This window comes from Lampris incognitus, chromosome 17 (assembly GCF_029633865.1).
Source record: "Lampris incognitus isolate fLamInc1 chromosome 17, fLamInc1.hap2, whole genome shotgun sequence".
NCBI classification, from domain to species: Eukaryota; Metazoa; Chordata; class Actinopteri; order Lampriformes; family Lampridae; genus Lampris; species Lampris incognitus.
In genome coordinates, this window is record NC_079227.1 from 19,222,531 (window position 1) to 19,237,821 (window position 15,291).

Here is a 15,291-nt window from a genome sequence, read left to right on the forward strand (position 1 = left end):
GCCTGTCCAGGGTGTCTCCCCGCCTGATGACTGCTGAGATAGGCTCCAGCATCCCGCGGCTCGGGGGATGGATGGATGGATGGACGACTTTGTTAACTTTAACACATTGCTGATTAAGTATAACTGATTGGTTTCAAATCCTACCACCCATTCAAATGTGTTATTTTAAGGTATCTGATTTTAAAAAAAGAGACATTCTTGGCTTATTTGTTTATGAAATTTGACTTGTGACAAGATGTGTAAGAACAATGAAATCGCTCAACTTTTTGGTGTGATGAAACACCCGTCCAAATTTCCCAATATAACACCGGTATTCTCCAAAAAATCACCAATGTGTGGTTTGGTTACATGTCGGTGAATCTGTAACCACCAACAATATTACTTTAACTCGGTTTGATTGGTAACTGATTTGCTGCTAACATTTGCAAATTACATCTGTGTCCATACTTTTACTTCAACCAGTATGTCAGAAGTTGATCTTCCGTCGTGGCTTATTGTCTAGGTATATTGTCTAGGTATATTTTCTAGGTATATTTTCTAGGGATTTCTGCTTTAGCAAATGGCACAATGCAGAAATGCAGACCAGATGAAACTCAGGGAGGGAGGATGAGGTGACAGTGGCTGGACCCACAATGCCGAGAGCGGTGCCTATTAAGCACAATAAGCTAGCAGGATACCCACATGTTGACCTACATCCAAGCAACGCCAAAAGGATAACCTACATGTAACGGACAGGGCATGATACCACAGCTGGGGCAGTTGCAGCATAGTGGGGGACTAGCGATAGCCACAAGCTAGCATTTGGCTGTGTTTGGTAGCATTGTTTACTGTGCCAACTATCACTTTGGCACATAAACAATCAATATCCTGGATGTTTTTTTTTTTTCCCCCTGTGGTACATTTTGGCCGATGAAGTGATACCAAATCTACTGAGAAAATGTTGAGTCCAGCAGCCATTGTTTCTGACATGCGCGATATCTTTCTGCCCTGAATAGCAGAGAAATGAAATAACAGCTCCATGAATTAGAATAGGGGCACTATTGCGGATTGCCAAAATTAGACCGTGGCAAATCCTAGATTTAAAGCCATAGGGGTTTGTTTTCATGTTTCCATTGAGTGTGTCCCTTGATCAGAACAAGTCCGGAGCTTGTATTTATTTACCAAGCTGCTCGAATTAAGCAAGCTGACAGAAGCACTGACTAAGGCATTTGGCTCTACAGAGGCGAATGTTGTTTGGCTCAGCATTGCCGCTTGAGACCCTTGATAATTACCAGCCAAAAATAAGGCTTAATGGACGCTATCACCACATACTAAATATACTAGATATCCAATCACTGCAAATTCCTTGATATATCTTTGGTGCTCTCGCAGACATTTAAAGCATGTTGTCAAACATATGCGTGGGGGGGGGGGATGATGGACATCCAAGGGGCGTTGTCCGCACCACTCACCTGCTGTTTTATGACAGGTGCCTGTGGCGCTGCACGCCCTCCTCTTGGTGGATGACTCAACCTGGCATAACTATCTTTGCTGTAGCACCGCCCCATGCCTTTCATGATTTTTTTGGCAGACTTGACTTTCCCTTAATAGTCCTTTGAGGGAGACCAGAGTGAATATGATTTTTTTTTTGTGCATGTTTGTGTGTGTGTGTGTGTGTGTGTGTGTGTGTGTGTGTGTGTGTGTGTGTATTGTGTACACTAGTACTCATTTCACGGACTTGCTGTGAGCTGTCTGTGCCTTACATCGTGCAAAGCGACAGCAGGGGGTGTTTTATTTAGAGAAGTGCTGGCGGTCAGCGGGATGGCAGAATCCCTGGCCACAGTTCAGCCTCCAGCTCCCTCACTGCACATCTCTTTTGTTGAATGAGCTTGGTCACACTTGAACATTATGTGAATGTTAATTTGTGATATCAGTGTGGAAGGCAAGATAGGTTGGCGGCATCAAAGGGAGAGAGAGAGCGAGAGAATCTATAAAGATATTCACTGTGTAGATATTTGTCTGGCTGTGTGTGTGTAAGTGTCTGTGTATATGTGTGAGTGTGTGTGTGTGTGTGTGTGTGTGTCTGCGTATGTGTGTGTGTGTGTGTGTCTGTATGTATGTGTGTGTGTGTGAGTGTGTCTGTGTATGAATGTGTATGTGTGAGTGTGTGTTTATGGGTGTGTGTGTGTGTTTAGGTGTTTGTGTATGTGTGTGTGACAGTGTGTTTATGTGTGTGTGTGCGTGAGTGCATGTGTGTGTGCATGTGTGTGTGTGTGTGTGTTTAGGTGTCTGTATGTGTGTGTGAGTGCACGTGTGTTTGTGTATGTGTAGGTGTTTATGTGTGTGTGTGTGTGTGTGTGTGTGTGCACGCGCGCGCTTAGGTGTGTGTGTGTGCTTAGGTGTGTGTGTGTGTGTGGGTGGGTTTGTTTGTGTATGCGCAGTGTGCTGCAGGTACGTACTGGTGTTTCCTCCATACAAACATCCTGGTAACTCTCCAGGGCTGTAATAAGTAAGCTGGAATGGAAAGTAGATTATCCTGCTCTCTTTAGACCTAATTCCAAAAAAAGGCTCTGCGGTTCTTTGCAAACCCTGGGGGTGTTTTATACTGTGGACCCAGAGTAAAACCGACTGAAGGGAGCAGTGCTGCTCTGACCTGGATACACACCCACCATGAAACTTTCATAGGCTATCCCCGTCCATGAGCTGTCCTTAATTGTTCAGAGGTAGTTCAAGCCGGTCGTCCTTTGGGTGAATTGCAGTATTTTTTATTCATCTGCACCGGGAGTTGACTGTTCTATCCAGCCCTGGGAGAACAAAACTACATGCGAGTTGTGGGGAGGGAAGTTAAAGTTGCTCCTGCAAATGTCAGTGATAATTTCCATTAGTTTTCTTTACCAGATGGAAGAAATGAGAGAGTTGCGCAAGCTCCTCGCCTCAGGATTACACTTCCTCGCCGTTTAAACCCTCAACCCCAAACTGCTGTGCTGTCCTGACCGCTCGTCCATATCTCTGATCATATCTGTTTTCTTTATCATAAACAAAGTGCATAGTGTGTTAAGTAATTTTGAATGGCTCGTGCAGAGTTTTGGTTATATACTCCGATTGGGGATATTGTCAGTGAATCAGATTGTCCTTGTGGCACAGATTGCATTATGGCTGCAGAGCTCAGCTAATTCCCTATAACAATGAATTTCCCAGAAGAGCTTTGCACTTCCACAAACCACAACTGATCTGCAAGAACTAGTCAGAGCATCACATTACATTTCAAATTTATGCAGTTTGTTTTGCGCCATGGCAGCATGAGGAACACCGCAGCTCTTCAGACGTTTTGTTTTAGTGCAAATAAATTATTTCCCATCCCTAGTGCTGTTGGTTTTAATTGGAGCACCGTACAAAATATTCAGAGGAGGTGGATGGTACTCACACACACTGCGGTCATTAATCCAATGTGTTGAGGCACTAATCAAGTGTGACTAAATTTGGGGGCAGCATATCTGCTTGCGATAGGCCTATGGTTACTACGATAAAGGAGCAATCTGTCATATGGTACCCCTTTGGTATTTAAATCTTTGGATGAACACAGCGTGTACCAGCCAAGAATTTTCTTTGTTCACCTTATGATGCAGGGATGTGAATGTGTTTTTCAGCGTCTGCATTGTTTTGCACTGAAATGAACTGGATCCAGAAGGGAAAGGGTGCAGACCCTTTAGTCCAAGGCTTGGAGGGCTTCCAATATTTCACCTCCATGGTGGTTAACTGTACCTTGTGCTCCTGTTTCCACAGCGAGGATTTAGCACCTGGCACAGGACACTCGTTTCGTTCAACATCCAGTCAGAGACTGCAGTCAGCCATCTCTAAGCAAAGATTAGATTTGATTTATATTCTAGCGTACATCCCCTCAAACAATGAAGTCAGATGCAAGTCAACCCGTATAGCCGACAGGCAGATCTGCATGTCACCACCAGAATGCCTGGCAAATAAATGTTTTGGCAACGCCACAGAAGCCACATGAGATCAGTGTTTATTTTAAGGACCTAGTCCTATCAGAATGAATATTTGCAGCGTTCCTCAGTGTGTTATTCACATCAGTCTTTACAGATTGTATGAGAATTTTAAAATGATCATAATCTGATGAGGGTGTTTTTTTTTTACTATTACAAATGGTGATTGCAATTTCTAGATTCAAAATGCATGTGTTTTGTAACATCTAAGTCCCCCATGAAAGTCAGAGGGCAGACTTGACAAGAGAAACAATATTATTCTCACACAGAGTAGTGGGTTACAGATAACTTGTTTTATTCTGAAACTTCAGAAATGGGGCCTCGGGCCATAGCTAACTGAACCACACATACGGAGCTACACTTATGTTTTCAGAATAAGACTCCATCGCACCACCTTACAGTCCCAATGAAATGTGTGAAAAGGACTTACTGGCGTTACGGTTTGGACGTTTGTTATTGAACATATCACCCAAAGCCCACCACTTCACCTTAAATAGGAAGTGTATGTGACATATGATACAAAAAAAAAAAGTTTCCCTGACATCATTTTTGGACAGAGAAACAGGAACATGTATATCATAGAACTCTTCCCATATGTTTCACTGTTTTTGTTTTGTTTTTCTTGGGGGCAGGGGAACAAGAGTACTTTATTTGGATCACAGATGGGATAGATATATACATATACACTACCGTTCAAAAGTTTGGGATCACCCAAACAATTTCGTGTTTTCCATGAAAAGTCATACTTATTCACCACCATATGTTGTGAAATGAATAGAAAATAGAGTCAAGACATTGACAAGGTTAGAAATAATGATTTGTATTTGAAATAAGATTTTTTTTACATCAAACTTTGCTTTCGTCAAAGAATCCTCCATTTGCAGCAATTACAGCATTGCAGACCTTTGGCATTCTAGCTGTTAATTTGTTGAGGTAATCTGGAGAAATTGCACCCCACGCTTCCAGAAGCAGCTCCCACAAGTTGGATTGGTTGGATGGGCACTTCTTTGAGCAGATTGAGTTTCTGGAGCATCACATTTGTGGGGTCAATTAAACGCTCAAAATGGCCAGAAAAAGAGAACTTTCATCTGAAACTCGACAGTCTATTCTTGTTCTTAGAAATGAAGGCTATTCCATGCGAGAAATTGCTAAGAAATTGAAGATTTCCTACACCGGTGTGTACTACTCCCTTCAGAGGACAGCACAAACAGGCTCTAACAGGTACTATTTAATGAAGATGCCAGTTGGGGACCTGTGAGGCGTCTGTTTCTCAAACTAGAGACTCTAATGTACTTATCTTCTTGCTCAGTTGTGCAACGCGGCCTCCCACTTCTTTTTCTACTCTGGTTAGAGCCCGTTTGTGCTGTCCTCTGAAGGGAGTAGTACACACCGGTGTAGGAAATCTTCAATTTCTTAGCAATTTCTCGCATGGAATAGCCTTCATTTCTAAGAACAAGAATAGACTGTCGAGTTTCAGATGAAAGTTCTCTTTTTCTGGCCATTTTGAGCGTTTAATTGACCCCACAAATGTGATGCTCCAGAAACTCAATCTGCTCAAAGAAATGCCCATCCAACCAATCCAACTTGTGGGAGCTGCTTCTGGAAGCGTGGGGTGCAATTTCTCCAGATTACCTCAACAAATTAACAGCTAGAATGCCAAAGGTCTGCAATGCTGTAATTGCTGCAAATGGAGGATTCTTTGACGAAAGCAAAGTTTGATGTAAAAAAAATCTTATTTCAAATACAAATCATTATTTCTAACCTTGTCAATGTCTTGACTCTATTTTCTATTCATTTCACAACATATGGTGGTGAATAAGTGTGACTTTTCATGGAAAACACAAAATTGTTTGGGTGATCCCAAACTTTTGAACGGTAGTGTACATACCTTGTATATGCCTCACACACTCAAAACATACATTGAAGAAAAAGGAAAGAGAAAATAATTTTATTAAAGAAAGATAGATAGACAGACAGACAGACAGACAGACAGATAGATAGATAGATAGATAGATAGATAGATAGATAGATAGATAGATAGATAGATAGATAGATAGATGGATGGATGCTCTACTGTTACTGCACATTTGACAAACTTTGATTTTATGGGATTTGAAATTAAAAGAGGTCTAAATTCAAAGCTTCCTGTACAAGTATATGAGCTTCAATGGCGCAAGCTGCAGCAGGTTAATACTATCGTCTTACCAACTACATCAAATCGGGCCAGCTCAGCAGGGCCAAATTCTTTTCCAGTGCCAAGGGCTAACTGTCTATAACGTAATCACACAGGAGGAAAGAAAGAATCCCATCTGGCTTCCCGGTTCCTCAACATTACAAGATGAGGGAAGAACAAAGGAGATGGTGCAATGTAATTTTCCCTTTAGTCTTCATGCTAGTTATGATCGTCAGATCAGTTCGGTTAAAACGTGCTGAATGGGGTTCTCAAAAGCAACAGAATGTTCCATCACACCAGATCAGATAAGGCTTTGGATAAGCACTGACGAGTAGCGAGTACTAAAGGAGAAAATAAAAGCCAAATTTGACTACTGCGGCAATGAACAGAGACAAAAACATGCCATCATCAATGTAAACAATGATGAGCGATGCAGGATAAAATGCGTGCTGAGGATGCACAGCTAGAGAGACACCGTCTTCAGATTTACAGCATAAAGTGGATTTTCTAGTGCACTTCACCAGCTACACACACATGAACATGTAAGATAGAAACTATAAGAGAGAGATGCAATTGTTTGTAGCTATTCATGTGAAACAGTGTATGGCTCTGAATACATAAATGGTTGTGAATGGACACTCCTGTGCCAAACTTGTGTTGTAGCTATTCGCAGTGTCAGATTTAGGTAGAGAATATGTGTAGATAGGTTTAGTAAATATTCACATGCAAATATGCATCGCAGCTCTTCAAATTGTCAGGTTCAGAGGATACATATACACAATAGATAACGTACAGTTGTGAAACAGATATGAAGAGGAAAGTAAGCTGTTATACAGTAGACATGGGGTGGGGTGGGGTGGGGGTTGTTATAATAAATATATGCCACTGTGTGTATCTTCCTCGTCCTGCAGAAGCAGAGAAGCTTACAGTGCAGACCTGCCAAAACAAGGAGCAGAGCACAGGCGCAGTACCCTGTCATCTCATCTGCACCCCATAGTTTATTCTGAAACTGAGCCACATGCGACTTTTTTTTCCTCCTTTTTGAACGAATTCTTCATCACCCTACAGTAACAGTGTGTGAGGATATTTGTACTGTATCTGCCAAAAGTCTCAAAGCCGTTCCAGCATGTCGCGAAATCCCACGATTTAAAACTGTGTCGAACGAAGTTCCCCGCTATTTATATGAAGGAAACTGGCTCGACATACGGGGTGCTCTGCTCGTTCACTCGGGTGTTGTGCTTCGGATTTGAATATTGGCTAGGACGGTCGAAAACACCCTTCTAAGGTTTCCATCCGCTCCCACGGCGCTGTAGCATGAAATAATTCATTGCAATGTATATTATCATTTCACGTGTAAGTTAACACTTGTTTTTAGCCCATCTCCATCCGCTGCCATGCTGAAGAAGGTGGGAACAAAAGGGAGTGGAAATCATGGGGCGAGTGTAGATTTTGTCCCTCAAAGCAGCCGTGCAATGCCAGTTTATATATAAACATGACACTATCTCTAACGAGGGTATATTAATAGGGGCATGTGTCATTTACCAACAAACGTCAGTTTAATGTCACATCACTGGAAAATGATGAACATGCTTGTTTGCTGTGCCTACAACAGGTGACTGTGATGTGTCCTGCTCGAAATCAGTCAAAACGTGTGCTCCAGAAATGCATTTCTGAGGGGTCCTAAAGATTAACTAGGGATGACTATTAATGATTTGTAAGCCCAGCAGGACTTAAACTAACCTGTTTAAACCGTCTTAAAAGACTCAAATCATATTAAGGAGAACTCCATAAATGGCTCCATCGGGAGCTTAAAAAACAGCAGGGGAGATGATTATAGCACAGTGTAGTATAGAGAATTGATATGGTACATATCGTTCTGTACATAATATAAACCAAAGCAGATCATAAATTTAAACTTTCTGTGCAACCCCATACAATGCCAGCTTTTTTCAAACCCCCTCTGATCTACATTGGGGTTTTAGAGTAATTACAGACGACATTCTGTAGATTTAGGATGACAGCCCCCCTTGCTCTGACAGCATCGCAGCAATTTTACCCAGCTCGTGCACATTATTACCTTCAGGCGGCTCAATACCTTTTTATCTGCAGCACTCTGCAAATGTCTTTTTATTTATGCGTCATGCAATATTTGATGAAATGTCGAGAGCTGTCCAATTAATTGCAGAGCTATGAGAGTGAGAGGAACATCTTTTGCGGAAGACGTCAGGATGTGGCGTTTGAAATATTCAAACTGTGAGAAATACGAATAAGGGTCATTATCAAAGTGCAATTCAGGACAATTTTGACAATTAAAAAGAAAAAAGGGCCTTGCTCACTGTGTTTTGCCATCTTATCCACTAGTATTTAGCAGAGATATTTAATTTACTTGTGCGTGTGCATGCCTGTGCAGATGTTGTTTTGAAAATCCACTGAATACTATTTGTTGTGGGAGTATTGAGCAATCCACCTCTTTTTTTTGGCCCCCCCCCTTTTTTTTCCCTCCCCAATTGTACCTGGCCAATTACACCACTCTTTCGAGCCGTCCCGGTCGCTGCTCCACCCCCTCTGCCGATCCGGGGAGGGCTGCAGACTACCATGTCTCCTCCAATACATGTGGAGTCGCCAGCCGCTTCTTTTCACCTGACAGTGAGGAGTTTCACCAGGGGGATGTAGCGCGTGGGAGGATCACGCTATTCCCCCAGTTCCCCCTCTCCCCTTAACAGGCGCCCCAACCGACCAGAGGAGGCGCTAGTGCAGCGACCAGGACACATACCCACATCCGGCTTCCCTCCCACAGACACGGCCAATTGTGTCTGTAGAGATGTCCGACCAAGCCGGAGGTAACACAGGGACTTGAACCGAAGATCCCTGTGTTGCTAGGCAACGGAATAGACCACTACGCTACCCGGATGCCCGCAATCCACCTCTTTAATCCCCAAAAATGAAACTGAAAAAGCAAGTGCGGCGGCCCAGTGGTTAGCACTGTTGCCTAACAGGAAGAAGGTCCTGGGTTCAAACCCCAGGCCATCCAGGTCCTTTCTGTGTGGAGTTTGCATGTTCTCCCCATGTCTACATGGGTTTCCTCCGGGTGCTACGGTTTCCTCCCACCATCAAAAAGTTATGCATGTTAGGGTTAATACTCCTGTCTGTGCCCCTGAGCAAGGCAATGGAAAGAAGAATTGGAGTTGGTCCCCGAGTGCTGCAGCTGCCCCATTGCTCCTATACAACAGGATGGGTTAAATGCAGAGAACAAGTTTGTTGTAAGAATACAATGACAAAATAAAGTGGGTTTCATTTTTCATTATAAAAGACATTTCTGTATTAGGCAGCTTCCATGTGCATCAGGATTTAACTTTGTTGGTGTGTAGCATAGTGTTACTACCAAATACCTGCTGAGTTAACCTGAACTGTGTAAAAAGATGATTAGAAAAATGACAGTGCTTTGATGGCGCATGATCGACTGTCCCTTAACCAAATGTGTGAAAAATCACAGTTTTGAAGACTCCTTTTAATAACATCCCTTCCTATTAGTTTCAAAAGCAGAAAAGGTCACGGTGCTGCCGTGAGTCGACTTGAATTGAGTTCACATCCAACATTTTTCAAAGGGGTTTATCAGCCGTTGAGCCCACTGTGAAAAATTGGGTGATTGAGCACTAAAAACCCCTTAGAGAGGCAGTTTACTATTTCACAACTTGAAATATGAGTCAAAAACTGTATGAGAGGAGTTGAGATGTATCACCTCACCTCTTGATATCATTCATTTTCAACTCCCTTTTCTTTTTTCTTTTTTTTTCTTCCATTGCACAGATAATGTTTACAGAAAATGCCTAGCCAATGGGACATGGGCTCTGAAGGGGAACTACTCCATGTGTAAAGCCATACTCCACGAGGAGGTAAGACTGATTCACTGTGTGTGTGTGTGTGCGCTTGTTTGTGTGTGTTGGCCATGGTTTATGTCAATGTAAAGGCTTTTTGTTGAGATTTTTAAAGGGTATTTTTACATAGTGGGACAACAACAAACAATCTCATGTTAATCAAACCCAAACAACAAAGACAAGGTTTAGAATGAATAATGCAAGCGGGGGCACTAGTCTGTATTTATAAATAGGTTATAATATTCAGGCCTTGGTTTCCCAGAGGCACTAATTTGTTTAAAGGGCCTCTCCAGTAAAAAAAAAAAACAAACCCAAAATGCAATCAGCATCATGGTATTTCTAAGACCTTCACTGAATGGGTGTTTAAAAGTACAAAAGATCCATATAATTATCCTAATTTTAAAAAATTGTATTAATTGTCTGATGTATATGACCACTTGACCATGGCTGTGGAGGATTGGCTGGTTTAGTAGTTGGCATCTAAGGGGTATAAACATTTACAGTGTAATGCTGTATAGTATATTTAATCTTGCATAGGCCAGTCCATTGAAATTTTTCTGATTTGAGACAATCGCAGAGGTAGGATAGGCTCATAGGTTGGCCTCTACAGAAATCCTTTAAATAAGCAAACTACTGATAGTTTTAATTTGACTCAAATGGTTAAAGGTCCAACAAGAATAACAAACGGCACAAGTACCCAGATTTACCTAGTATTTAGCAATAGACCCGAAAGGATCACAAAACCATACAACATGATAACTGGGCTGTCAGACCATATTATGGTGCTCATATCAAGAAAATGAATATGCAGGAGGTTTACTGCTCATACTACTCATGGCAGTAAGAAACTCTTTGGCATCCCAGTAAGCAAGCAAGAGGACTTCAAAACAACCATAAAAAAACATACTGGGATGATCTACTCCCTGAAAATTATTCAGAAGTAACTAGCCAAAACTTTACAAAAAAAATAACAATCTGTAATCAATGAATTTTCAATTAAGATGAAACGCAAAAATAAGAAGCAGACTCTCCCCTGGGTGAACAATAATGTCCAAAAATTAATGATGGAGTGAGACAAGGGCTTAAAAATTGCCAGAAAATCAAAAAGATGTCCCATGGTAGACATACATTTGCAATGCTAAGAAACAAGGTAACAAGAGAATTGAGAAAAGCAAAGGCGGACTTCTTCATCACAATCATTGAAAACTCTCACGGTAACTCAAAAGCTATATGGAGCCAGATTAAAAAAGTAACCGGTCAAAACAGCATCATCCATCCATCCATCCATTATCTGAACCGCTTATCCTGCCCTCAGGGTCACGGAGATGCTGGAGCCTATTCCAGCAGTCACTGGGCGGCAGGCGGGGAGATGTACACACACACACACACATTCATACCTAGGGGCAATTTAGTATGGCCGATTCACCTGCCCTACATGTCTTTGGACTGTGGGAGGAAACCGGAGCACCTGGAGGAAACCCATGCAGACACGGGGAGAACATGCAAACTCCACACAGGGGATAACCCGGGACGACCCCCCCCCCCCCAAGGTTGGACTACCCCTGGGCTTGAACCCAGAACCCGAAACAACATGATAACAAAGCCAGTTGAACTGAAGGTCAATGACACAATCCTTCAGAGTCCAGTTAATGTGGCACAGGCCCTCAATCAATACTTTGTTGAGTCGGTGACTACCATAGCCCAACATTTCACAGTTCAACAAAGCAATGCATGGACTATCTGTACTAGTGAGCCAGCACTAGCATTGAGACCACTGTCTGAGACGGAGGTTGCAAAAGTAATCGCATCTCAGGGCTAAGGATATCTATGGTATGGACACACTCATGCTGAATGAGATCAACTCCTCAATAGCTAACCCACTAACGCATATCATTAATACCTCATTGGGTCAAGCGAGGTTTCTCAACTCATGGAAATCTGCGGTTGTAACCCCTATAATAATAATAATAATAAATCAAACTTATATAGCGCTTTTCTAACAGCCAACGTCGCGTTACAATACACGGCGGCAAAACAATACAACAGATAACATAACACAGACATACAGGGGTGGATGGGAAGGGGGGGCTACGAGAGAGAGAAGCGGCAGCCACACACGTTAGCAGTACTCTCTGACTTAGACAGATACAAAAGGGCAAGAAAAACAAAAAACAATGGCACTGTAGGGGTTGATTTTCTGTAGGGGTTTACTCCCATAGCCTATTCCTCTCCTGAGGTATCCACTAGGCAGTGCTACTATTTGATCCATAGCTGGGAGCTGGTCCGTGGGCATCAGGGAATAGCCACACACCGTGGGCCTGCGTATCACACGTCTAGGAGCTAGACCCCCTCCGAGTCCCTTGTAGTTCAGCCAGGGTCCAAGGTGTACCCAATTACCGTGTGTCACCATGAGGAGGCACTGCATAGGGCTTGCTGTTGGAGAGGCTGTGTACTGGCAGGGAGAGACTTATGTGCTCAGCTCTGCTGTTCGCATTTCTGCTAGCCAGTGGTGAAGGTTGAGAGTAAGACATGACAGGCACAGAACACTACACCAACACACTAGATGCTTCACAACAACCTGACTTCTTACAGAAGAATGTCAGACACACTATACTCAAAGGCGGTGACCTTCATCTGACCACTAACTACAGGCCCATCAGTACTTCACCCAGAGTATCAAAGGCATTCAAAAAACTAGTTGCTGAACAAATCATTGACCAGCTCAACAACAGCTCCTTCCCACTGCACCAAATGCAATTTGAATTTAGAGCTAATCACTCAACAGAAGGAGCTACATGCTATTTCATAGGAAAAGTTAAGGCGTCAGTGGACAAAGGCGAGGCTGTAGGGGCCGTGCTCCTTGATCTATCGAAAGCATTCAATACCGTTAATCATAACATCCTACTGCATAAACTACTCAATTTCAGTCTTTCCACAGAATTTGCCAACCTTATCAGATCCTACCTCTCATCTCGTTCCCAGCTTGTCAAAATCGATAATTACACATCTAATTCTCTAGATCTATCAACTGGTGTCCAGCAGGGGTCTATACTGGGTCCAATCCTATTCAGCATGTACATTAATGATCTACCTTCTGTGTGTGGAAAATGTGACATCTTAATGTATGCTGATGATCGTTGTTTTTTTCTTATGGTAAAACTACAAAAGAGGTTGCAATCAAGTTAACAGATGTTATTTTGAAGGTCACATCCTGGCTTAACCAATGTTGCCTGCAATTGAATGCGTTGAAAACAGTTTGTATGTTTTTCTCAAAAGGCAACAGCACAAATGTAGAGCAAGATATTCTCATCCAGGGAGAGAGACTACAAGTTGTCTCAGAATACAAATACTTAGGAGTACACATAGGTTCAAACCTCAGCTTCAAAACCCACATAAAAAGGGTCTGAAATAAATTAAGTTTAGTTTGGCAAATCTCAGGTTTACCAGAGACTTCCTATCAACTGAGGCAGCAAATGTATACTTCCACTCAATGGTTGTTTTCTACATCACCTATTGTCTGATAAGCTGGTTTAACACACTCTGCAGCATTAAAACCACTGGAATCATTATACAAACAAGCACTCAAAACCTTAGACAAGAAGCATTCAGTTTTCATCATTGCCATATTCTAAAAAAGTATAATCTACTTAGTTGGGGAGGCCTCATCAATTACAAAAATGTCTGCCTAGTTTATAAGATCATGCATGGTTTAGCTCCTCCTCCTCTGTCCAGCTTCATCAACTTCAAATCAACCACAAACAGAGATACTAGAGGTGCAGCTAGAGGGGACTGTACAGTCCCACTCAGGAGAACTGCATTTAGCCAGGCCATCTTCTCTTTTAGAGCATAACATCAATGAAACTCAGTATCACAATCAATCAGAGGGTCCCCAGCCTATAATTCATTTAAGTGTAATGTCAAGAAATGGCTTATTAAGAACCAACAATGTCAACATTGATGCTATTCGCACACACCTTTATCATGTTGTTTAACTGTATTGTACATTAGCTGTGTTGTATGTCTGCTTTTTTATATCGATATTCTACATTATCTTTATCTTTTTCTACATTATTTATATATTCTGTATATATTTTCTTGTTTGGTTACTCTTGTTTTCCTTGTATTGGTATTGCATTTTAACTATGTTTATGTTTATAGATCGGACTTTTTTTTGTTTTTTTGTTTGCCTGATGCCTAACAACATCAGGCAAAGGGACTGCTGATGAAAACTAGCCTCTTAGCTAACTCGGCTATATTTACATTTGTTTCAAATGTTGGTTAATGTACATCGTCCATCCCAAATAAATGTTTAATCGTTTAAAATCCTTCTTGGGGATGGCCAACCTGTGGCTATTTCCCTTTTAAACTAGAAAATGTTTCATTTAGAAAATTCCTAAGAAAGCTATGATGAAGTGACTTTATAACATCATCCTCTGTCAGTCTGAACAATTTATTAAAGGATCTGCAGAAAAGAGGACATGGCTGGAGGAGCAGAGCACATTCAGGCAGCGCACTAGCAGCCATTTACATTTTCACACAAATAAACTTTTCTTTGCATCCACCTTGATGATGCATTCTGATGTGGATCATGTTACAAAGTCCATTAAAAGATTTATATAGACATTTCAAACATCCATTAGGATGCTTAAATCAATCAGGGATCAATAGTTTACGCTGCAGCAACAACAGCATCACATCAGATATACCAAGTTACAGAAACGACACGATATACCTTATTATATAGCAAGTGCTCTACAACAACACTATAGAGAAGTACCCAACAGAATGGCCTGATGCCAAAAACTCTCTCTCTCTCTCTCTCTCTCTCTCTCTCTCTCTCTCTCTCTCTCTCTCTCTCTCTCTCTCTCTCACACACACACATATTTCCTAATTTTGTCAGATAAATGTTTTAAATCCACAATTCCTTGTTGAGTCCAAGCTGTGTCTCCTCCAAACAGAAAGCATGGGAAACAGAAAAGTGGATTCTTCGCTACACTTGCCGTTAGCCAATCCTTTCGTTGAAACCAAGTAACACAAACTTAGGATTTTCGTCATTTGTCCTGTTGTGTTATTCTAACATCATTTGGACGATGTGTCCCTAGTCTCTTCACTTCCATTTTTCCCTCCAAAGACATTAAAGAAAACGGATGTTAAGTAAATAACCCACTTCGTTCATGCTAACACCTACGCTCACCTTCCCCTCCCCACTCTCGCACAAGTAGCACCTCCCTGTCATTGGTCAAAAGTCAGCGGCCTGAGGGTT

General features: G+C 41.9%; 1 protein-coding gene across 1 annotated transcript in view; it reads left to right on the top strand.

The window, feature by feature from the left end:
* The window catches only part of crhr1 (corticotropin releasing hormone receptor 1), a 38,912-nt gene that overhangs the window by 8,127 nt on the left and 15,494 nt on the right, over positions 1–15,291 (top strand). Inside the window, exon 5 of the mRNA XM_056297185.1 lies at positions 9,961–10,046. Coding sequence (XP_056153160.1) covers positions 9,961–10,046 — 86 coding nt within the window. The remainder of the gene's footprint in view (positions 1–9,960; positions 10,047–15,291) is intronic.